This window comes from Pundamilia nyererei, unplaced genomic scaffold (assembly GCF_000239375.1).
Source record: "Pundamilia nyererei isolate P.nyererei 1_Seehausen unplaced genomic scaffold, PunNye1.0 scaffold00145, whole genome shotgun sequence".
NCBI classification, from domain to species: domain Eukaryota; kingdom Metazoa; phylum Chordata; class Actinopteri; order Cichliformes; family Cichlidae; genus Pundamilia; species Pundamilia nyererei.
This window is the reverse complement of record NW_005187546.1, coordinates 887578-909630: the sequence shown is the minus strand read 5'-3', so window position 1 is coordinate 909630 and position 22053 is coordinate 887578. Positions and strand designations below refer to the sequence as shown.

General features: G+C 39.8%; 3 protein-coding genes across 3 annotated transcripts; 1 reads left to right on the top strand and 2 right to left on the bottom strand.

The window, feature by feature from the left end:
• Nucleotides 1-1411: 1411 nt before the first annotated feature.
• Nucleotides 1412-4299, bottom strand: thumpd1 (THUMP domain containing 1). Its single transcript, XM_005744550.1, has 5 exons — nt 3749-4299; nt 3093-3270; nt 2914-2999; nt 2529-2691; nt 1412-2440 (listed from the first exon to the last, which is right to left on the bottom strand). The coding sequence occupies exons 1-5, from the start codon at nt 3953-3955 to the stop codon at nt 2100-2102; spliced, it is 975 nt and encodes a 324-aa protein (XP_005744607.1). The 5' UTR covers nt 3956-4299; the 3' UTR covers nt 1412-2099.
• Nucleotides 4300-8572: 4273 nt separating this feature from the next.
• eri2 (ERI1 exoribonuclease family member 2) lies at nt 8573-10716 on the bottom strand. The gene is made up of 8 exons (XM_005744548.1): nt 10502-10716; nt 10188-10249; nt 10017-10097; nt 9797-9924; nt 9560-9716; nt 9235-9335; nt 8911-8992; nt 8573-8828 (listed from the first exon to the last, which is right to left on the bottom strand). Exons 1-8 carry the CDS (start codon nt 10522-10524, stop codon nt 8650-8652), a joined length of 813 nt encoding a protein of 270 aa, XP_005744605.1. The 5' UTR covers nt 10525-10716; the 3' UTR covers nt 8573-8649.
• rexo5 (RNA exonuclease 5) lies at nt 9949-19571 on the top strand. Its single transcript, XM_005744549.1, has 19 exons — nt 9949-9966; nt 12137-12409; nt 12539-12665; nt 12765-12876; nt 13061-13168; nt 13763-13851; nt 14264-14379; nt 14535-14673; nt 14940-15034; nt 15109-15211; nt 15291-15355; nt 16311-16398; nt 16613-16729; nt 16811-16948; nt 17045-17137; nt 17251-17611; nt 17700-17857; nt 19043-19152; nt 19240-19571. The coding sequence occupies exons 2-19, from the start codon at nt 12159-12161 to the stop codon at nt 19292-19294; spliced, it is 2325 nt and encodes a 774-aa protein (XP_005744606.1). The 5' UTR covers nt 9949-9966; nt 12137-12158; the 3' UTR covers nt 19295-19571.
• Nucleotides 19572-22053: the final 2482 nt, after the last annotated feature.

Here is a 22053-nt window from a genome sequence, read left to right as displayed (position 1 = left end):
TTTTACCAAATTTGAGCTAGAAGTCAGCGATTAATCAAGCATAACATTCAACCGCAAAAACACATCTTTCTGTGCAGGAATACGAGTAAATACCTCTATTTTGGCATCTTAATCAAAAAATAATATTGTGCTTTACTATGTTTCTTTCCATTTTTGTAAAGCAGTAAATCTGAAAATTAATTTTCAACAATAATCATATTTTTTGCTTTAAAAACTTTGATTAAAGAGCTTGCACATACTGGTAGTTTAACCATTACAAAAACATAAAAATTATTTACCAATACTGTTAACTGTGGCATAAACCTTACATTGGTTGACGGCCTAATAAATTGCTAAGCACTGTAGCTCTTGCTGCTTTTATTCCCTCTGAACATTGGACGCTCTTGGGCTGAATTTGAGTGTCGACTCCTGCAGGCTGTGGCTCTACGTCTCCTCCAGACCAGCAAACTGTTCACACATCTGCTTCTACAGAGGTGATCACACTCTGATTTTCAGTTAATCAAGTACATTTAACTAACAGCACCTGGCTGCTATTACCCTCTTAATTCCTATGGAAGCAGTGAGGCTGTACTTAGTATTTCACAGGACTGCACGACAGACTTTTGCATTTATAGCTTACAGGTTATCAAAATGTCTGAATATGCTTCCTCGTGACATTGACTTAATTAGGATGTGGGTTGCTCCTAATTACAGACTTTTTCTGTTTTTGTTAAACCTACTGACTCACGGACCTGCGTGAGCCACATTGAGAGCACACCTTCACTTAGACAATGCCATCTACACTGTATCTGGTTACAAAATGGATCATGTTATATTTGCATGACACATAAGTAACACGGGCTGTTTGACTTAGGTGTAGGAGCAATTACCTTTGGGACCTGATAATATAGAAATGAAAAAAAAAACCCAAAAAAAACCCAGCTTATGTGAGAGTCGGTGCCTCTCACAGCCCACCCGTACTTTCTTCCCAGTATCAGTTGTTTATTGCAGTGTTCTAAACAATGCACTTGACACACTGCACGGGAGTAGTCAGTATTCATTAGAAACTTAATGCATGAATAACAAGTACTCACAGGTAGGACCGCACCTTCAGACCGGAGATTAATTTGTTCTCAACTGCACGATATCAATCAAGCACTAGAATGGCTGAAATATTTCTTCCTCTGCTGGCGTCGCTCCAGCTGACGCCAAAAGAAAAAACTGCACTCATATAAAATTTGTCTGTGTAACAGGTTATACTCTTCATGTATTCTGTAATAAGATGTTACTCTCTTATATGAAGTGTTTTATATTTTAAACGGTAGGTACAGCCTGGAGTATTCAAGTAGGATTATGTAGTATTCAAGACTAAAACAAACGCAAGTCTGTTTCTCCTAAAATAATTTTTAAAAGAAAACAACAGTACGCAGTATAGCTACAAATATCCATTTAGAGGATAGCACAATTATCACGTAACAGTCAGTACTCTGGAAAATGATGTTTTATCTCCATCTTGTGGAGCACAAAAGAACTGCTAAAGAAGTATCTACACTTTCTAAGTGTAACACACCATACAGAGTTTATATGTATGCCATTTCTAACCTGCTCACTCTCCTCCACTTCGTTCTGTTTATTGTGCCAATGAGCAGAACAGAGAGCACCACGAACTAAATGAAGGATACGTGAGGAACCAGTTAAACACACGGGCAGCAGGGACGAATATAGGAAACAAGTTACACAACAGTAACAGGTACTAGGAGTGATGCCTGTTAACTTGAAGAAAAGTCCATTTTTAAGCGAGTAATAAAAACACACTGAAATTAAAAGTCAAATTAACCATTTAAAAGAACAAACAAACAAAAAGACAAACCAAAAACTTTGAGCAGCTACAAATAGTTTGTAACATCAATTAAAAAATTCTCCCATTTGAAATGTACAACTCAATAAAGGTGATAATGGATGCCAGATATCCCCATGAATATTAAAAAACCCCAAATATTAAATTATATTAGAATCGTTTGTGATGTTTACGGAGTTCATGATGTTGACAAACCAGTCCATTTAAAACAAAAGCACGGCACTACAAAGAAAATTAAACGGTATTTCCTCAACGATTTTCTTCAGTGTGAGCTTTCACTCCCCCCACCTTCACCCTCATCACCCTCCCCCTTCTCTGAAACACTCGTGCCCTTGTCTTCTTCGCCCTTCGTCTCTCTTCTGTCAGTCTCTCCCGCATCGGGTTTCTCCGTCTGATCGCTTGTGTCTGCGTCTGCTTTTGCTGTGGTCACGTCAGGCTTCAATATGTCATCTTTCACCACTTCCTGAACGTTGTACTTTCTGTACAGCGTATAGTCTTTTACCACACTGAGGCAACACACTGTCTTGATGACCTCCACAATGATTGTCAGTTCAGGGTTTGTCAAATCCACTTTGTTCTTAGGGTTCATCTTCCCCACAAGGCCTGTAAAACAGTCGGATTTGAAAGGAGTTAGTTTCCTTTAGCACGGGCACCGGCAGCCATGAAAAACATGGAAAATGAACGAGCCTACCTGCGATAGATTTGATGATTTCGTCTCGCTTGTTGTGGTTGCTGTTGCGAGCCTTGAACGCAATCTGGTAGGTAGCACAGCTTGGAGTTTTGAACCAAGGCTCCAGGAAAGTGGTCAGATATTTCACCATGTCTTCCTGAAAAGCTTTGCAGGTTCCAGTTACCTGAAAGAAGAAAGAAAAAAAAACCCCCAAGGGTTTTACTGTTGTTGTCATAATGCATCAATATCAAATAATAGCTCATTTTAAAAGCACTATTTTAGAGCTTCAGTTATGTGAATGCTCAGATGATTCAACAACCCCTCGACTTACAGTACGGCGGCATCTCTCTATCCTGCATCAATTCAAACGCATATGCACATCGAGACTCGCAACTAAGCTACTTACTGGCAACATTCGAAGGATGACACGTGACTTTTTCTTCTTTGTAGTATGGAGATCTGACAGGATATGATGAACCAGTTTATCAGACTCTACGGAAAAACAAAATAAAACAAAAGTCAGAAAAAAAAAGCCCAAACAAAAACACTGAAAGACAGACTCGCATCAACTACAAAAAGCTTTACCGATATTCTGAGTTCTGATGAAGATCACGTTGTTTGCTCCGCTGTCGAGTGCCTGGAAGCGCCTCTCCTGTTTAGTTTCTGATGCTCGCAGCTGGGCCACTTCTTTCTTCAGGGCAACATCAACATCTTCTTCTTCAGCCTCCTCTTCTTCACTGCTGCTCCCCGTATTTTCCTGAAGCTGTGAGCAAGAATCAAGTCAACTTTTTTGTCATATATGCACACTGCAAAACACAGAGGTTACGCTGGGCAATGCCATTCTTACTTTGTATGTTGCCTTGACACAAGTTAAATCAAAGAACTACACTAAGAGAATAATAAGCACAGAAAATTACTGAATGTAGAGCATTAAAAACACACAAAAAAGTACAAGTGATACGAAAAAGCAACATGTGTGCTTCTCGTTTTACGCATGTGGAACACAAAAGCATTTCCAGTAACGTAAAACATGAGAAAAGAAGCAATCACATGTGGAAACACCGAAACCAGCCATTTGTTCTTCACATATTCATTATAGCTTGTATGAGGTCGTTGCTTTTCCCTTACTCCATTAACAGAGCAAGCTAAATCCTAGTTTAACTCAAACCATCCAGCATATTAGCCCCAAACACTGCTCGTCGGAGGCCTTTGATCCAATCATGTAAACAATGTAAACTTACCTGCTCGAGACCATAGAGCTTGTCTGCGTATTCACCGAGCAGATTCAAGGCCTCCGCCGTGCACTTTCTCTCGTTCATGTTGCATGTGATGAGGATCCCCTGCATGCCCACCTCCAGCTCCCGGGAGCCCTTCCACCGCTTGCTGTGGTGGCCGGCCATAAAGCGCTTCTTGCTCCGTTTCCTGGATTCGTTTTGCACGGCTGACATGTTTCCAGAGCGCTTTCAGATACAGAACTAAAACCGGGAGTTTGGAGGCTCACTAGCTTATCGGCTACCTGTTTTGTGTTTGTTTTGATTGTACCTCCTCGCCTGTATTAGCCGTAAGCTCAACACGAACTGTCGGAGATTTTAAACCTGCAGCAACAATATAAACACCGAGTGAAGTTGACGGACTGGTGCAGCCTTTTCCCCCCTCACGTGCGTTCAAACCATAGCCGTTCCAAGAAAGGAGGTCTCCGTGCACGTTTGTTGGTCATCCTGTACGGCGTGTCAGGAGGGACAAAAGTCTCTGGCCGCGTGTTAAACTACGCTACTCTAGGACACCGTATCAGATTTCCAAAAAAATGACCACATTCTTAAAATAATACAAAATAACTTAAAAAAAACCCCAACTTTATTTACAATGTTGTCACAGTAAACATTTGTTCTTGTTCACAATCTTTTTTCTGTTAAAATTGCTATTGTACATTATATTGTTTGACAAGAAAAAAACCCATATATTTAAAAAATGTATTTGGTAAATAATAATAATCATTATAAGGTTGATATATATTTGGGGGAGGGGGGTCAAACTCGAAATCATTCCAAAACAATGCTAAAGTACATCCTGAATGAATAAGTGTTAAAGAGTTTCCACCCATGTAATTTATATCAGGAATCAGTGTTTACAAATAACTCAATTTCACAGACAATGTTACACAAGAGTTACTGATTTCTTTTAGCCAACACTAGGGGTGAGTGTCTTCCTTCTCTCACCCCAACCGGTCACAGCAGATGGCCGCCCCTCCCTGAGCCTGGTTCTGCCAGAGGTTTCTTCCTGTTAAAAGGGAGTTTTTCCTTCCCACTGTCGCCAAAGTGCTTGCTCATAAGGGGTCATATGATTGTTGGGTTTTTCCTCTGTATCTATGAAGCGCCTTGAGGCAACTTTTGTTGTGATTTGGTGCTATATAAATAAAAATGAATTGAAATTGCATTGAATTGAATAGAACCATAGATGGTATAAAAAAAATTATACTATCACATGTAGATTATGTGATAGTATAAAAAAAAAACCCTGAACACTATCTGAAAGCCACTAGAAGGCGATGCCGGTGGTTCCAAAAAAGACATCCAGCCCTATTGAAGTCTATGGAAAAATCACCATGACATGACCTCTCGAGTTTATGGGCTCAGTCACTCATTTTGGAACACATTGAATAAATAAAGTCGTCTTTTTTTTTTTAAATTTTGGTCATGAGATTATCTTAAAAACCACATTATTATTACCTAATGAGCTGTCAGTCAGAAGTCATTAGCCAGTGTGTGGTTTGACAGTCAGACCTGCCTTTCCTTGTCACATCTGATTTTTTGTAGTGGTGGCAACACTCAACTGGAAGCTTAAACTTCAAACTGGGACCATCTGTAACCAGTAGGTTATGTCACAGTGGAAATAGTCGAGGAAATAATTATTTCAACCGCAGGTGAATCTGTAAGTTTGCTAGCTTACAAAGAAATGAACAGTCTCACATTTTTAATAATATTTTCATATTAATGGAGAGAGACAGAATTTTAACCAAACTAATTACACAACAGTTATACACTGAATTGCTTGTCATTGAGTGAATTATTTGAGCTACTAAAACTCAGCCTGAGTTCTGGCTCCTACAGATTCAAACGTGACCTGACCAATTTTTAGGACTAATGCTTCTACCAATATTTAGCGATATAAAAAGCCAATATTCTGATACATTAGCTGATATTTATTTCAAAAATGCAATACAAGCAGAATTCCCTAACATTTGTTATATGTAGTTACTTTTTCCACACTCTGCTTATACCAGCTAGTTGTTTTTGTGATATTCTAAACACCAACAGAGAAGTTGCCTTCTGGTGGTCAATACTTTCTATACTCTGTTAAAGATCATGGTTCCTCTCTACCTGCAGACAAATATAATCAACTTTATTATTATAAAATAATTTAATGGATCCTTGATTCAAATTAAAAAATATATTTAATATAAACAACATAAAAATAAATTATTTTCTCTTTTGAGTGGCCCCAGTTATTGATCAGTGTAGTAATGAATGAATCCAGTGTTTCCCAAACACGTGGGCCAGGTCCCCCTGGTGTGTCTCAAAGGTTCTCCAGGTGGACCACAGTGATAACAGAAATTCAGTTTGAAATTATTAACAAGTATGTAAAGTTACAAATGTATATAAATGCCTATATTTATATAAAGAGTTAATTAAAACTGGTAATCAGAGGTGGTTAGTTTGTGATATTGATTGGCATTGATGCCATAATACTAGCCTTTCCACCAATAATACTAATGCAGGGGTAGGCAACTCAAGGCCTCGAGTGCTGGTGTCCTGCAGGTTTTAGATCGCACCCTGGGTTAACACACCTGAATCAAATGATTAGTTCATTACCAGGCCTCTGGAGAACTTCAAGAAATGCTGAGGAGTCATTTAGCCCTTTAAATCAGCTGTGATGGATCATGGGCACATCTAAAACCTCCAGGACACCGGCACTCGAGGCCTGGAGTTGCCTACCCCTGTACTAATGTATGATGGAGGATTTCAGTAGCTTTTCCTTAGCAGTGACGTGTGGGCTGGACGATGGGACACAGTGGAGTTGAGCTGACAGAGTGAAACAGAGGATCCGACAGCAGGAGCGGCCGCTGATGCGCTCTTCATCACGGCCGACTCCCACTTAAAAAACTCGCACCCTTTCTCCATCCGTCCTCCGCTGCCCGATCGGCGGACTGGGCAGCAATAAAACCCTCGACCGTGGTTTGGACCGCCGTTTGACACGACCTGACGCTTTGCACGACGGCCGCACGCGCACAGTGGAGAAGTGATCTTCTGAGCTCCTCTCACAGAAATGATGGAACGGTCGGCACGAGAGGGGAGAGCGTTGGTTGACAAAGAGGAGAGGACACTGCCGTGTGAGGAAGGACGCAAGGGAGCTGTAGCTTGTTTGGCCGGCTCGGTGTAGATGGTAAAGGAGGATCTCAGAGTGTCTTTATGTTTTGGGATTTGTGTGATGGCGGGTTTGGGCCGGGCAAAGGACGTGTTGGGGGTGGAGGTTTTTTCTGGGACAAAAGGATTAGGCCTAATCGAACAGTTCTTAGTGGGAACATAAGATGTTTTGTGAAGTTGGAGGGAGGTTCTAAGTCCTGTGTTGCACTGATTTGATTTACCAATGTTAACAGTTTTAGGCACAGCAAAATAAATATCTGAGGTCACTGAATGCATCGTTTCTGTTGTTGTTCTGTTGTTCATTGCTGTTAAGATACAACAATGAGATTTTTGACGTTTACTGGTAGAATCTGTGGTAATCTTTTGCATTTTAGAGCTCTTTCCAGTTGATTCTCTCATATCATCATTCAAAGTGAGCCGACTTCCTGCTGAATGTGAAGTATGCTGCTCTAACCAATTATAAGATCCACTATCAAACTCGGACATGTACTCTGCATCACATTCATCATTTGCTTCATTAACATCACCCTCCAACACCACGTCGTCATATGAGCCGCACCTCTCCTCAGTTTCCACTAAAAGCTCCGCACCCTCCTCTTTCTCCGTGGATCCTAGCATTGCTTCTGTTTTTGAGGCCCAGTTTGGTGGAGACTGATTTGAAAAGCAGCTCACGGTAGTGGAACACAGAATAAGACTGCTATTGTTATTCTGGGGAGAAACACAGTTTGTAACAACTGAGGTGGAAAGGCTAGGGGCAGCCTCTGCTGTGACTGATTTCCTGCCGTGCCTCAACAGCGGCGCCATCGTGCCGTTCAGAAGAGTCTTTGGTGAGATCAGGCTTTGACAGATTTGAGCAGATTTGTAAACGGAGCTTGGGTTTTTCTCTGTGGCAAAGTTTTGAGCAATCTCCTCGGGACATGGTTGTTTTTGACAAGCTTTGAGGGGAATTTTAAATGATGAGTGTTTGCTACGGATGACTGCATTTTTCTTTTCATTCTCATTAGGTTTTTCTTTCTTGTCTGCAGGACAGGAAGTGTTTCCAAACACTGGTTTGGCCATCACCGGGGTCTACAGGACACAGAGAAGATTTTAAATCAGTATCTGAATGGTACAACCCATTAACTATCAAATTAACTCTGGAAGCACTTCTTCTGAGTTACATAAACTATATTGCCAAAAGCATTCCCTCAGCCAGCAAAATAATTGGATTTCCAAACTCAGGTTTTCCAGTTATTTCCATGGATGCAGGTGTGAAAGAATGGCCTGCACAGAGTCCTGACTTGAACCCAATGGAACACCTTTGGGATAAGTTAGTGTAGAAACTCCGAGCCAGGCCTTCTCATCCAACATCAGTGTCTGACCTTACAAATGTGATTCCAGACAACGGTCAGAAATTCCCATAAACAGTCCTAAACCCAGTGGAAAGGTTTCCCAGAAGAGCTGAAGCTATCACAGCTACAAAGGGTGAACTGACATAAACCTCTTTGGATTAAAAATGGGACGTCACTAAAGTTCATATGTGTGTGAAGGCAGACGAGCAAACACCTTTGGCAATATAGTATACTTAGTTCTAATGTTGTCTTCTCTCCAAGCACACAAAATACAAACTTAAAGATATAATTTTATTAATAAATAAAATCTAAATCAGTACAACATTTTTAAAAAAATGTCCACAATCAAAATGTTTTTGCACAGAGCAAATTTCCTTTATATTATTATCTTCACAGAGCTTTTAAATTTGGAAGATGATGAGGGATGCTAGGATTTCCAGAGTTGGGGTTCGTTAAGGGCGACATCGGCTGGCCACTCACCCTCTCCAGGCTCCTAGTAACCTTCATTATGCACCCATCCCTCATCATTCTTGCTGCCAGCTGAGCTGTGTTTCGGGCATCATCTAAACCTGAGAGAGAAAACAAAGAAGGGTTAGGCCGTTAGGTTGATGGTCGTGTGTAATACAGAATTATCTACACTTGGTCACATACCAGAATGTTCTCTGCCCGAAAACTGTATTCCGAGATCCTGAAGAGCTCCATTCAGGCCTTTGGGTTTCCTGTTGTAAAAAAGCTGGAAAAACAAAAAGAAGTTAGAGAAACAACCACATGAGCAGAGGTAATTAGAGTAAATCAGCTCAATTACACAGTCTGTGACATCTTATGTACTCCTTTTACTCCATAAGATATGCCTTTTTGGACTCACTTAAATCTGTATTCTAGTCTTTGTGCTTTTACCTTAAAACTGACACCCATTTAAACATTTTATGCTTAAATAAAACATACAATAAACAAAGACGCCTTTGAAACTCTTACCCGGTATGTGCTTCTCAGGTCTATCCAGCTGTTGAGAACATCAGGTTTATGAAGCTGTTTGCGTTTACACTCGTACTGCAGACAAACTCCAAGATCCCAGTCTGACACCCAGCAGAGACCAAAGAACACAAATTTCAGTGCACTTTTGCTCATTTTATACCATTTAATACCTTAAATAGTCTTAAGAACTGCAGTAAATGAGCAGATTAAATGGTTCTCTATAGCTAGTTTAAAAATACAATTGAGACCCCAGTGGTTCACCAATGTCAATTCATAGCAATGCTGAGCTTACAGATGTGTAGACCAATATACTGAGAACTTTTACCTGACCACGTGAGGAAAGTACACAGCTTTTGAGATGGTCCCGAACATCTCTGGTCTTTGTTGGCAAAGGCCACTCCCATTTCGAGCTGAAGGTTTTGGAGCCAACGGCTGAACCGCGAGAGACAGATCTGAAGCGGGATCCCTGCTTCAACCTGCATCTGTACAAGAGAGAAATAAGAGTTGGTTGTAATGTAACACAGAGCATGCTGGCATTTTTAAACGTGTTTGCTGCAGACACCTGTGTAATCCCAGTCAGCTCAGTGCAGAAGTCAGACAGGATGGGGTGCTCCTGGGGTTGAACATAAGTGTGAAATTCAGACTCCATCTCCCCCGTGGACGTGTTCAGCAGAACAGCAGGAAACTCGACTGCAGGGAGGAAGAAAGAAAAGATGGGCCGGTGTTAAAACAGTAAGGACATCACCCGGATGTAAACTGTGAATGTTAAATCTGCTCCTTACTAATTTCTTGGCTGCGGTTGTTTTTCTCTCTCCAGCAAGTGGACTCAAAGTCGATCACAATCAGATAAGAAAATATTTGATCTGAAAGAACCAGACAGTTTTCACAGCCATGATCCAGTGTTTAAAAAAATCAACTGTCAAACAAATCCGATTTGAACGTGGCATACTCACTTGATACCACAGATTTCTTCGACACAGAGGACTTGCTCCGCTGTCTCAACAATCCTAATTCCCTGCGAAGGGACGAAGATAAAATAGTGTGTATATCGTAACAACACCTGAATTTAACGTTTACAGTGAACCACAATTCTACTTTTAACTGAATACGCTGTCCTCGCAGATGTACTTATAGCATTTATCTAAAACAATATTGAAAAACGTAACTTGTAATCGACATAAACTTATTCGTTGCTTTCAAAACACATTCCTTTGTTCAGTTTGTTTAGGTTAGCAGATAAGCCAGCAAACAGGCTAATTTTACTTACTTCGCCAATTTCTTTGTGGTCATAGCTGTTATTTAATTTTGCCACGGTGATGTTTCCGCGACCGTCTTTCTATGAGAAACTGTGAACTATAGCAGGAGCTTGACTTTAGCCATTAATTGAAAACTCGGGGAATTCGCGCTGTTTCTTTCAAAACGGCATCTGTAGCTCCGAGCTCGATTATTTAAGCCTGCAAGTCGGCAGGCATCACTGTAGAGTCAAAAATAGTCGAGCTTCTGTTGCCGTCTTACGATTTCTTATCAAAATAAAAGACCTCTTAACACTCAAAGCAGCTAGGTTGTTATATAGTTAACAAAAAACTGAACAAAATCTAAGACTAAATGTGTGAAAAATACTCCACTTTTGTAAAAACTTAAACAAAAATAAAAACGACTTAAAAACGTCAAATTAAACGATCAGAAACGGTTTTGTGAACTCGAAAAATGTTTAAAACAAAAAGAATAAAAACTATAGATGAAATATCCTGTTTTAGTATCTGTTTGGTAAAAACTTTATTACAACATGCTTGATGAGGCACTGACGTCGTGTATACTGAGATTGTGGTTGTCTGCATGCCTGTGAGCCAGCTGCTTTTAAAAAGTGCTGTGTTTTCATTGTAGTAACTTTGCTGATTTTCCTGAAGCTTGCCCCTGAAATATGTGCTTCATACAATAATAATTGAAAAAATTGTGAAAAATAACACTGAAACCATTAGCAAACAAATCTAAACATTAAATAACAATAACTAAATTAAAACAAAGAAAATTCCCCCTGGAAACTAACTGAAATCAAGCTCAATTTTAAACAAAAAAGCCAAAATGGAATAAAAATTAAAAACTAACTAGAAAATGCTAATCTATAAACAACAATTCTGCTACATGCACATAGCCGTAGCTACTCGTGTTTTATTTTTAAAGTTACAGACAGGAAGTAGTGCTAGTACCTGTTTTTATTTGCACTTACAAGACAAAACTAGTAACACATGCTTTAGCCATGTGTTACTAACTGAAGATATTGGTAGAAACATATAATTTTGGACCAAACCGGACCTATGGCGTGTGGTATTTACCCAATTTTACCCTTATTATACATCTCACGCGTATACCGGACTTCAAATTTGATTTAAACTAAAATTTCAGCTAGGTTGGGATTTCCTGTGTAACTGTGACTCTGATATAAATAAACTAACTAACCAGAAAGAGAAGAATAAGAAAGTCGTCCGCTGAACCAGCATTTATGAGCACTTTAATTTGTGAAACTGAACTTTTGTTGATAACAAATGGCTTCGCTGTGTTTTCAGTTCCCCAGCTCTGGGTAATGTGCTGTAAACGTAGTATTGTCTTTCTGTATTTTATTTTGGTTTAAACTGCCTGTCTAAAATACAGTTCAACGAACAATTACCATCTCCAAAATTAAGTAAACATGAAAATGAAAAAGCTCACTGACAGCGTGTGATTCTTAGCTGTTTTTAATGCCCACAGCTATATTAGTAACTCTAAAGTTTGAGCTCCAGCTCTACAGAACAAGGCTGCATTGCTCTGCACTTATTTGAACCTACAAACATTGCACATTTAAAAAGGAGCATCAGTAAGTCTTAGCTCTACCCAAACTGAAATATGTTTTTGGTTTGCCTTCCAGTGTAAATATAATTGGCTGGAACATGGAGTCTTCCACAGTTGCAAAGTGCAAAGCAAAGAAAAGGAAAAACAGCACCCACACAGCTCAGGAGGAGGCTAAGAGATTCAAAACTGAACAGCGAGATGATGAGGTGCTGCAGTGTGGACCTGCCTCTTGCTTGCCAAGGGTTTCGGTATTGCCTGACTGCCTTCAGCAACCGATCGCCCTGAATGAACTGACAGAGCTGCTGCAGTATGCCGCTCTCGGGAAAGCAGGTGGCATCAAAAAGCCCAGGTAACAGCTGCAGTAGTAATGTGTTATCTACCCCATCAGCTGGTGTCAAAGAGTCCTCAGTAACTCATACTGTGCCGTTATACTCACATAATAATAATAATTTAAAATGTGTTTTTTTCTGTCTACCAGCTGGTGCCGTCTCCGCCATCACAGAAAGGTTAAAGGTGTAAATGTTGTGATTGTGGAGGACCTGACACAGAATCACTTTTACAAACACTACCTCTGTCTGCAGCACCTCAGGACCAGCTACACTTCTGTAAGAGGGAAAATAAACACAGCAAATCAAATTATTTATGAGTGAAGTCATATTCGTAGCACTTTAGCAAAAAAAATAAATAAATCTTACTTTTTTTAGAGGGTCACCTTCACGCCATCATCTGTAGATGTAGTATCTGGAATCTTTTCCAGTCAAGTTCCCAAACAGGACAGTTTGTCTGTCTCCAAACCAGATGAGGAACTGCAGGAAGGTGAGAATCATGTGATGGATGATGGATTCATTTAGCTCCTATTATCTTTTCTTATTAATATTCATCATATTATTATACTGTAACATTAAGTGAAGAATATTCGATCTCTGGTGTTTTTGAGTTTTCATGTAAGGTTTTTGCTCTTCTCTGTACCTGTGTTCACTTTTTCTGTGCACTGGTGCAGCGATGAAGAACCACCCAATCATCACTGTGTTTGGGACCGAGAGGAGAGGACTCACAGCATATGTTCTCACAGAGGATGAGATGATCAAGAATAACTACCCTGTTAAAGGTAAGAATTTTTCTCTTTGTAATATTGTGTCAACTAAGAGTTGACACAATATTACAAATATTACATTTGGTAATAAAAAAAAAATCATGAAATAAGAGATGAGAGGGATCTTTTTTCTGTCGATGCATTTTTTTTAATGTTGTCATGGCCATCCAACAAAAAGGAAAAGAAAAATAGATGTTCATACTGGGATCAATTACAATTGTTTCTGTTTTCCATCCTTTTTTTTAATTGGCACTTGGCTTCTTCTTGTTTCTATCTAACACTTTTCTACTCTGACAACCCAAGGTGCTTTTTACTACAAGCCATTCATACAGAGCTTTATTCTGTGCTCCTGAGCACTGATCTCTGAAGGATCAGGGCCCATTTGGGGTTTAGTGTGTTAAAACAGTAATCTGATATTTTTTAAACTATATCTTGTGACAAAATTACCAAATATTAGATGGAAAAATAAAATAAGCCAACCTGGGGCATTTCAACATGAGTGCTGAGTGGCGAGATTTACTTTGAGCTTTGACCTTGAATATGAGTGGTATGGTGTTGTGTGGGCTCAGCGTCTCCTCCTCACCTGTTGGTTTATTTGTTTTCAAACAGGAATGCCCGGCTTTGAGGAATTTGTGTGTACAAACTGCGCTGACTGTGTGACTGACAGCAGCCCCCTCTTTGGAATCGACTGTGAAATGGTGAGAGACTAAAATATTTTGTCACTTCCCATTTTCCACGATGGAATCAGGTGGCATCACAGAGGTGCAGCTGACAGCTAACAACCTGTACGGCGCTATATTGTGTGGCTGATTTTTGACTTACCCAACACTTTTGAAAACCAGATCCCAGATTAAAAATAAACAAACAAACAAAACCAAACTGTAGCACTATGTCCATTTCTTTGCCCAGTGTTTCCCAGCAGGGCAGTGTGCCTCTGTAAATAGGAAGCTTCCACTCACATGCCTGTGTTAGCATCTCATTGACTATGCCTATAACAGCTGCAGCACAAAAGGTTACATCCATAACATCGATTTGTAGCTTTTTTCCTGCAATTTTTAGTATGATTGAGTTTTTGCATTCACTCACTGTTATGTTTATTTTATGTTTCAGTGTGTAACAAAAGATGGAAAAGAGCTAACTCGTGTTTCTCTGGTGGACGGTGATGGGAAGTGTTTAATGGATGAGCTGGTGAAACCTCCGAACCACATTCTCAACTACTGTACCAAGTACACACGCTTTTTTATGGTCTCGAGTTTTAATAAATTGTTAAGAGTCACATTATGTTTGTACAGGAATCTGTGTCAGTCAGTGTCATATGTTACATCTTAGAGAAACATATTCATGAAATTCTTTCTCCAACACTGCTCGTATCTCCTGATAGATTCTCTGGTATCACACCTGCGATGTTGCAACCAGTAACAACGACTCTGCAGGATGTTCAAGAAATGCTTATTAGGATTTTGCCACATGAGGCAGTTCTGGTGGGCCATTCTCTTGAACATGACCTTATAGCTTTGAAAGTGAGTGATTTCTTTCAAACCTTCTGATGAAGTCATGGCTCACAAAAAACAAATTATTAAAACAAAACACTGTGTGCAGGATATTGGCAGCTTTTTAACATTTATCAGAAATGTTAGAACATGATCATCTTGACTTGGCTGAAATAGTACTTTATTCCAGCAGTAATCATGTCCTGTAATTTCAGAGAAAATATCTTAAAAGAAATACTTCAGTTTTTTCATTAACATGAACTGTAAACCATGTTGCGTCTGTGCCCGCCCCGCAGCTCATCCACAAGCATGTAATTGACACGTCACTGCTGTACAAGAGGGAGTGTGGGCGAAGGTTTAAGCTCAAGGTTCTGACTGGGATCATACTGAAGTGAGTTCTCGTGTTATCTCTAAATATTTCTGTCCCACTGTGATCGATAACCTAATTTTCCACTCGTATCTCAGGAGGAAAATACAAACAGAAGATATGTTGGGTCATCATCCAACTGAGGATGCTCTGGCAGCCCTGGAGCTGGCCCAGTACTTTATCAAAACAGGACCTCGCCAGGTAGGAAATCATATTTGGAAAAGTACACACACACTCACACACACAGGAATAATCTAACATTTCCTTTGCTTACTGTCAGGTTTTAGAGATTCACTGGAAGGCGCTGTGGAGAGAAACAAGAGAGGAGCCCTCACAGAGTCACAGGTACAACAGTCTCTATATTGTTAGCGTGCAGGTCAGTCTGTAACTTGTGTTTGGGTAACCTTAAAAAGAAAAAAAAAAACATGGGTCTGACTAAAAACGTAAAACACAGTGATCCACTAAGCCATGCTGGGATTACTCATCCAGTCTTTCTTCCTTCTCGTCATGTGTAAACCCCACACACAGCAGAGGGTGTGGGTTTTCTTATAGCCAGGCATTAACAAATTATAAAGTGACCTGATGTAACCTGTAGGTGGAGCAGGTCAGAAAATTTATATTATTATATATATATATAATTTAAGGTCAAATAACTTAAATGACCCTGCTTGTCATTTACTGAGAGAGAGAAGGAGAAAACCCTGAACGAATAAACTCAATCTGCTGCATTCAGCTTCAAGGTGATCGCTGGAGTGGGTGAAACGGAGGAGAAGTGGATGAAATGGAATTGTAGAATAACAAATGTCACTTTAGTGTTGCAGGTCAGGTCAAGTAGTTAATGTCCACATATTTTGGAGGTCTGCTGGGGTGGATTGTCTCATGTTTGCTCTGAGCTGAGTGAACTGTGTCTTTGTCCGGGTTTTTTTAACCTTCAAGTTAAGGCAGTGCATTGCACACCTGAAAATTAAGCACTTGAAGAAATGTAGGTTTTAAAACAGGATGTAAACCTCCTGCAGTAAGCATATAGGAACTGACCCATGTGACCCACTGTGTTATCTTCAGAGGTATTTAACACTGTGAAACTATTTGCAATCGGCCTCCTGATCTGTGTAATCTGTTTTTGTCTTGTTTTGGATCTCTTTCCATCCAGTGGCCTCAGCTACCAGCTAAGACTGAACAACTTTATGAAAGTCTGAAATGAGAAAACAAATTTAGGCATTAAAGTCGTCTCAGAATACTGTGGATGGATTGAGTTGTTCACCTGCTGCTGACAGGTCCTCTGTCTTTCCTTCTTGTGCAGGTTTTCTGACGTGCTACACGCACTTGGACGTTCAGTAGCCGTTTTAGGAAAAGATTCCAGTCACAAGCAGTGTAACTCAGACAAAGAGGTAAGAAGTAAGGTGATGTCTCTTGTGTCTGTAATGAAACACTCGACTGAACCCCCCAAAGCTTTTTAGACGTTACTGACTCCTTCTCCAGTACATGTGAAAGTATTGGTTCATTGTTTTTCTTTCATATTTACCCTCACTTTCCTCTTGTAAACTCTTCCTGCTTTGCTTCTGCCCAATTACACCTAACTCATTATGCACCGCCCCTCTCCAGGTGCTTAAATCTTTCCGAAATCTGAAAACGCAGCCGTTCTTCTCCGTCCTTCAGTTTTCCACCTTGTCAAACCATCTGAAGAGTTACTTCCCTCATCAGGAGCGGCACCATCAGATGGTGAGGCTTTTCGCCAGCGCTTTGTATCATTTTGAAGACATTCGCTTGCTTGTATTTACTCTGTCTATTTATTCCCTGCAGACTTGCTCAAGACTTCAGGACATGTGCGTAGTGTTTGCTGGGCCGTTCCCCACAGGCTTCTCTGACGGAGACGTGAAGCAGCTGTTCAGTTTCTGCGGAGCCGTTCGAAAAGTCAAGATGTTGAACACAGTGGTCAGGGTGTGCATCGCTTTCATTGTTTCACCAATTCGCTATAAAACCAGAGCTGCGAAATTCTTCACCGTTGCTTGAATGCTTAAGTGTTTGATCTCCCAGGTACACGCAGAGATTGAGTTTGAGTTGCTGGAGGGAGCGATGCTGGCGGTAAAAACTCTGAATGGCCTTAATGTGCTCGGGCAGAGTATAAAGGTAGCTCTCTTCCTTTTCCTTTTTTTCCCATTTGCTTCTGTTATTTATTCCCTTTGTGCTGCAGTTAGGCCCACATTTATGCAGATTATCTCCAACTACTTGTTATTTTCTAGGTACAGAGGCCGGTGTGTGAGTCAATGCTAGATCTGGACGTGACTCTTAAAGCACTGATGGGTGACGCTCTGAATGCCCGTCACCTCTACGCTGTTAAAATGAACCACAGTATGACTGAGTGCATCAGCACTTCCACAAAAGTTAATGGGCATGCGTCAGATGCTGAATGCTTAGATGTCACTCCTGTGAAAACAGTAAACGGGCTACTTCCTGCTAAAATAAACAAATGGTTGCATCTCAATACCTCTAAATCTGAACTGTGTGAGGAGTCAGTCAGAGAGACATTTGGCCACTTTGGCACAGTTAAGAGAGTCATCCTATCTGCCAAGCCTAAAGAATCCACAGGACATGCACGCATAGGTAAGGTGAAAACTACATTTATCACGCGTTGCACGTGCTGTGTGGGACGTTTGCGTACACTTCAGAGTCTAATGTGTCCGGCTGTCAGTGTTTGTGAATTCAGAGGACAGACGCGCAGCGCTCAACTCTTCTGAGGATCTGTGGAAGAAGAACTACCTCATCTGTCCATCGCTGACACCGGTCCATTTGCCTTCATGGGTTGGAGCGGAGATTAAGGAGACAACCCACAGGCACAGCAGCGCTCAGGTAACGAGTAGATTGTTGTGATTCCAGTAGGTTATCGTTCTTTTTTTTAACCCTTTATCACCCGTGTATGACACAGGTTGCCTGGACTTGTTTCATAATTTTGGCTGTAAAAATGACAAAATAATTCTCATCTTTTTGGAACCATTTGAATTTTCTTTCTAGCCAAAAATGGTTGAGAGGGAAGCCAATCAAAAAGCTGACCTGAAAGTGAGGGGAGTTAAAACGACCTGTTTTCAGAAAGCGCCTGAACTCGGGGCCTGCTAACAGGGCAGAACTGTGAGTCATGCAAAGCTACTCCAGTCAAGCCAAGCATAAAAATATTGATCTGGAAATGTGCACAAAAAGGTCTCATTTGAAATGTTTGGGTTTTTTTTTCCAAGGCTCTGAATTCAATACTGTTGTTTTCTTTGAACAAGTATTTCAACCATCCTGGGTCATAACACAGTTCTGTTGTGTCATCCTATAAAAATCCCAAATAAAAAGGGAAAAAGGAAAGGCTACACCAAGAAGAAACATCACACACAGATGACTTCACTAATTAAGAATATGACCAAAAATATAACATAGTAAAGTCTTACAGAGGAATTTGAATCTGTTAGTTACTTTTATTCTTTCCTATCTGCACACTTTCTGAACGTGTGGTCAGGTTTTATTGAGTTGAAATGTGACTAGTAATTAATTTCTCCCTCCTGTGGAAAATCCCCAGATCCCCATGGTGAGCGTGATAAGCTGCTACGTTTAACGAATGGAGTCATAGTATGATGGATGTCATCATGTGGTTTCAGGATATCTCCGTGTGATTGGTTGATATAGATAGTGCTGCATTGTGTTTTTTTCTTTTATAAGAATCCAATCTCAGTATAGGTTCATTTCCTGTAATAGTTATGCTGCAATATGTTTGTGCAGATGACTGCGCCTGGCTCTGCTGGAGGTTTCTTCCTGTTAAAAGGGAGTTTTTCCTTCCCACTGTCGCCAAGGAGCTTGCTCATAGGGGAATCATATGATTGTTGGAGTTTTCTTGCAATAAAAAGCACTTTGAGGCAATTCCTGTTGTGATTTGGAGCTATAAAAATAAAATTGAATTCAATTAGGAGAGCTAAAAGCATCTTTGGTAATTAGATTTTTCAGAATATTATTGATGTACAGAACATGTATAATGATGACTCTTATGTTTTATATGCGTAGGAACAGCAAATGGATGTCGTGATGAGGAAGCTAGACCGCTGCCTGCAGAAGCTCTTCAGATTCCTCCCGGCTGGCACCTTGTCTGTGGTTGTGTTGCTCGGACACGCCAGGTGAGAAACCCCGCAGTGTCTCTGCCTCATTCTGCCCTCCAGTCATACATTTCTGAACCATTTCCTCCCTTTTTTTCCTCCCCCTAGCACAAATGGTCACCTTCCCGGCTTGTGTCTAATGGAAGTCAAGCAAGATTGTTGAGGAGATGGAGCTGTCGGCTCCAGGATGCCTGAACCTGTGTCATCTGGATCAAATGAAATCTGTTCAGTAAAGTGAAACCTGAAGGTGTTGGGTTTTACTGAGACTTGCTCTACCTCAGGAATTGCTTTTTTAGTTTTGTGTAATGGGGCAAGTTTTTTTTATGGCCTTGAAATAATCAAAGCTGCAAACTAAGATTTGCCTTTAGTGTGTGGATCTAAATTGAAGAACTCCATACCCTAAGGGTATAATAAAAATATGATGGTTGTCATTCCATGAATAAACAATATTTATACATTAACCTGGCTTCATGTTGTGGTACAATGATAGAAAATGAAGAAAACAACTTGGGAGGCTCATTTATGAGGGGAAAACATGCAGAGGGATTATGCTGTATGTAAAAGGAAGATGGAATGATTTCCACGAATGTAATGCTTGAATTAAATACAAAACACATGAATATTATTGTGCTTAGAATATAGGAACTTTGAATTTGGATGTTGTACTTAAAAGGGATTACATTTACAGACTAAAATTACACATTAAAGCAGTTCTGCTGCGACTGAGTGCAAACATTTATAAGCCAAACCTGCGTATAAATATAAAGGTCATTGCATATAAAATCAATCAGTGCTTCTTATCTGATTCCCTCAGAGATAGCTGATGTTTTTGTGATACAGAAACTTTAGCATATTTAATCAAACCATACACGTCTGAATTGCAGGTCCTACAGTACAAAGTTATGCTGCGATATTTCTTTGGAATATATCCACACGAATATTTAAGGGTTGAAAAAGGCTGGGCATCAGTGCATGACTGATCGAGGCCCTGCTCTGTGGATGTGTGTGAGAACCTCTATCAGGATGCAAAATTGTTTAATCAGTGTTGTATGTTTAAAATAATAGATCCCAGAATTAATACAGAACATGTAAGCGCCAATGCAGTTTCTTCATTTAACATTTGCAGGATTAAAGAAATGATTGTTTTAGAAGAAATCACAGCTAGAAAAATGACCCTGGTATCAATATAGGTATGGAAATGCAACTAATCACAAATATATCCATCCATCCACTTTGTTCTGCTTAATCTGCTGTATGGTGACACGGCCCTTGAAAATGTGCACAAAATGAACTTTTTGTAGTATTCTCCAGTGAATTATCAGAAGATAAAACAGTCAGGATACCAGTGCTTGTTTGCGCTCTGTGCAGAGGTGCCGCTTCCCAACAGGAAAAGGCTTCTCACCAAAACAGTGGTGAGTGGATTAGCTAAAAACTATAAATATATTAATATAATGGGCTGCATAGTGGTTAGCACTGTTGCCTCACAGCAAAAGGGTCACTGGTTTGAATCGACCATTTGGCCTCTGTGTGTGTAGTTTGTATGTTCTGAATGGTTGTCTGCCTCTGTGTTGGCAACAGACTGTCGAGCTGCTCAAGGTGTACTCCACCTCTCATCCTAAGGTAGCTCCACCGCTCTAAATTGCATAAATAGAACAGAATTCAATTCAATTCAATAAAACTTTATTGATCCTGAAGGTTGACCCCGAAGGAAATTGTTTTATTTTATTTTTTTCCAATTCATGCATGGATATTACATATGACGCTATGTAAATGCAGCCAGCAGGGGAGAGGAACTTCCACCAGTATCACATTATTTCTTTTCTACACTTTGATGTTCAGCATTAGTTAATTTAGCCAGCAGGGTAGTAATCTCTTTCATCAGGGTCAGATCATTTATGATGTTAAAAGGGACAGGATGGTCTCCCTGTGACTTTTTACCAAACGCCCCAACAAACAATCATGTCACAGACGTTACACTGCTGCGCTTTTAATTCCAGTCTAATATATTCCATGACGCTGATGTCCAACACTTTGGATATATAACTGATTTAACTGTGTTCTCAAACAGAGCTCAAATGTGTTTATTTACCCTTAAAAAAAGTGGCACCTGTTCTTAAAAACCCAAAAGACAAATATTCAATACAGTGCCATGTACTTAAAGAATGAAGGCACAATTTTGTAAGGCTTTAACACATGTTCTGGAAAAAACAAAACAAGGAAAGAAAACAAACAATCAACCCCTCAACTGATTCTGAAAGCCTCGTGGGATTTGAATGATTTTGCATTTTAAAAGATCTGCAAGCTGGACAGATAACACAAGAATCGGGAATCAACACAACTCTCAAGTTTCCATTTAGGCTTCAGAATTTCCCATCTTCCCCCTCTGGGAGCAGTTTCAAGCCTTCCACCACCCCAGCATCCTCCTATAGGCTGCGGGGGTGTATACACAGAAATTGAGTGCAATATTTAACAACATGGGAGGATCTTGAAGCCAAGTCACCAAATTAAATTCCTCTGCTATAATAAATAATTTCAGGCATGTTTTCCATTCAACAACATCAAAAATAATCAGAAGTAGTCAATTTAATCATGAGGAATGTTTATAAAAAAAGAGAAATAAATAAAAAAAAAAGTCTATGTAACAATTGTTTAAGAAAATGAGACAAAAACAATTAGTAAGAAACATTCTTTAATTTTTCCCCCTTTTCCAAGGAAATATTTAAGGATTTTTAAACTTTCTCATACAAAAATGTATACGTCATTTTAACGCTTACACCTTTTGCATTAGAACATACTCAGACAGCTGAAGGTTGACACGGTTACAAAACATTCAACACAAAAAGGTAAAGAAAAATCATTTCTGTACAAGAGAAAAAAAAAAAAAAAAAAAAAAAAAAAAAAAAAAAAAAAAAAAAAAAAAAA

Excerpts from the sequence above, each read along its gene's own strand:
- thumpd1 (XM_005744550.1), bottom strand. The coding sequence starts at position 3,955 with ATGTCAGCCGTGCAAAACGAATCCAGGAAACGGAGCAAGAAGCGCTTT. Across the intron at positions 3,000-3,092 it reads CATCAGAACTCAGAATATCG|AGTCTGATAAACTGGTTCAT; the intron begins GTAAAGCTTTTT and ends GTTTTTCCGTAG. Across the intron at positions 2,692-2,913 it reads TCATCCTTCGAATGTTGCCA|GTAACTGGAACCTGCAAAGC; the intron begins GTAAGTAGCTTA and ends TTCTTCTTTCAG.
- eri2 (XM_005744548.1), bottom strand. The coding sequence starts at position 10,524 with ATGACCACAAAGAAATTGGCGAA. Across the intron at positions 9,717-9,796 it reads AGCTGACTGGGATTACACAG|ATGCAGGTTGAAGCAGGGAT; the intron begins GTGTCTGCAGCA and ends TCTCTTGTACAG. Across the intron at positions 8,993-9,234 it reads ACCTGAGAAGCACATACCGG|CTTTTTTACAACAGGAAACC; the intron begins GTAAGAGTTTCA and ends TTGTTTTTCCAG.
- rexo5 (XM_005744549.1), top strand. The coding sequence starts at position 12,159 with ATGGAGTCTTCCACAGTTGCAAAGTGCAAAGCAAAGAAAAGGAAAAAC. Across the intron at positions 14,674-14,939 it reads ATGACCTTATAGCTTTGAAA|CTCATCCACAAGCATGTAAT; the intron begins GTGAGTGATTTC and ends CCCGCCCCGCAG. Across the intron at positions 15,035-15,108 it reads CTGACTGGGATCATACTGAA|GAGGAAAATACAAACAGAAG; the intron begins GTGAGTTCTCGT and ends CTCGTATCTCAG.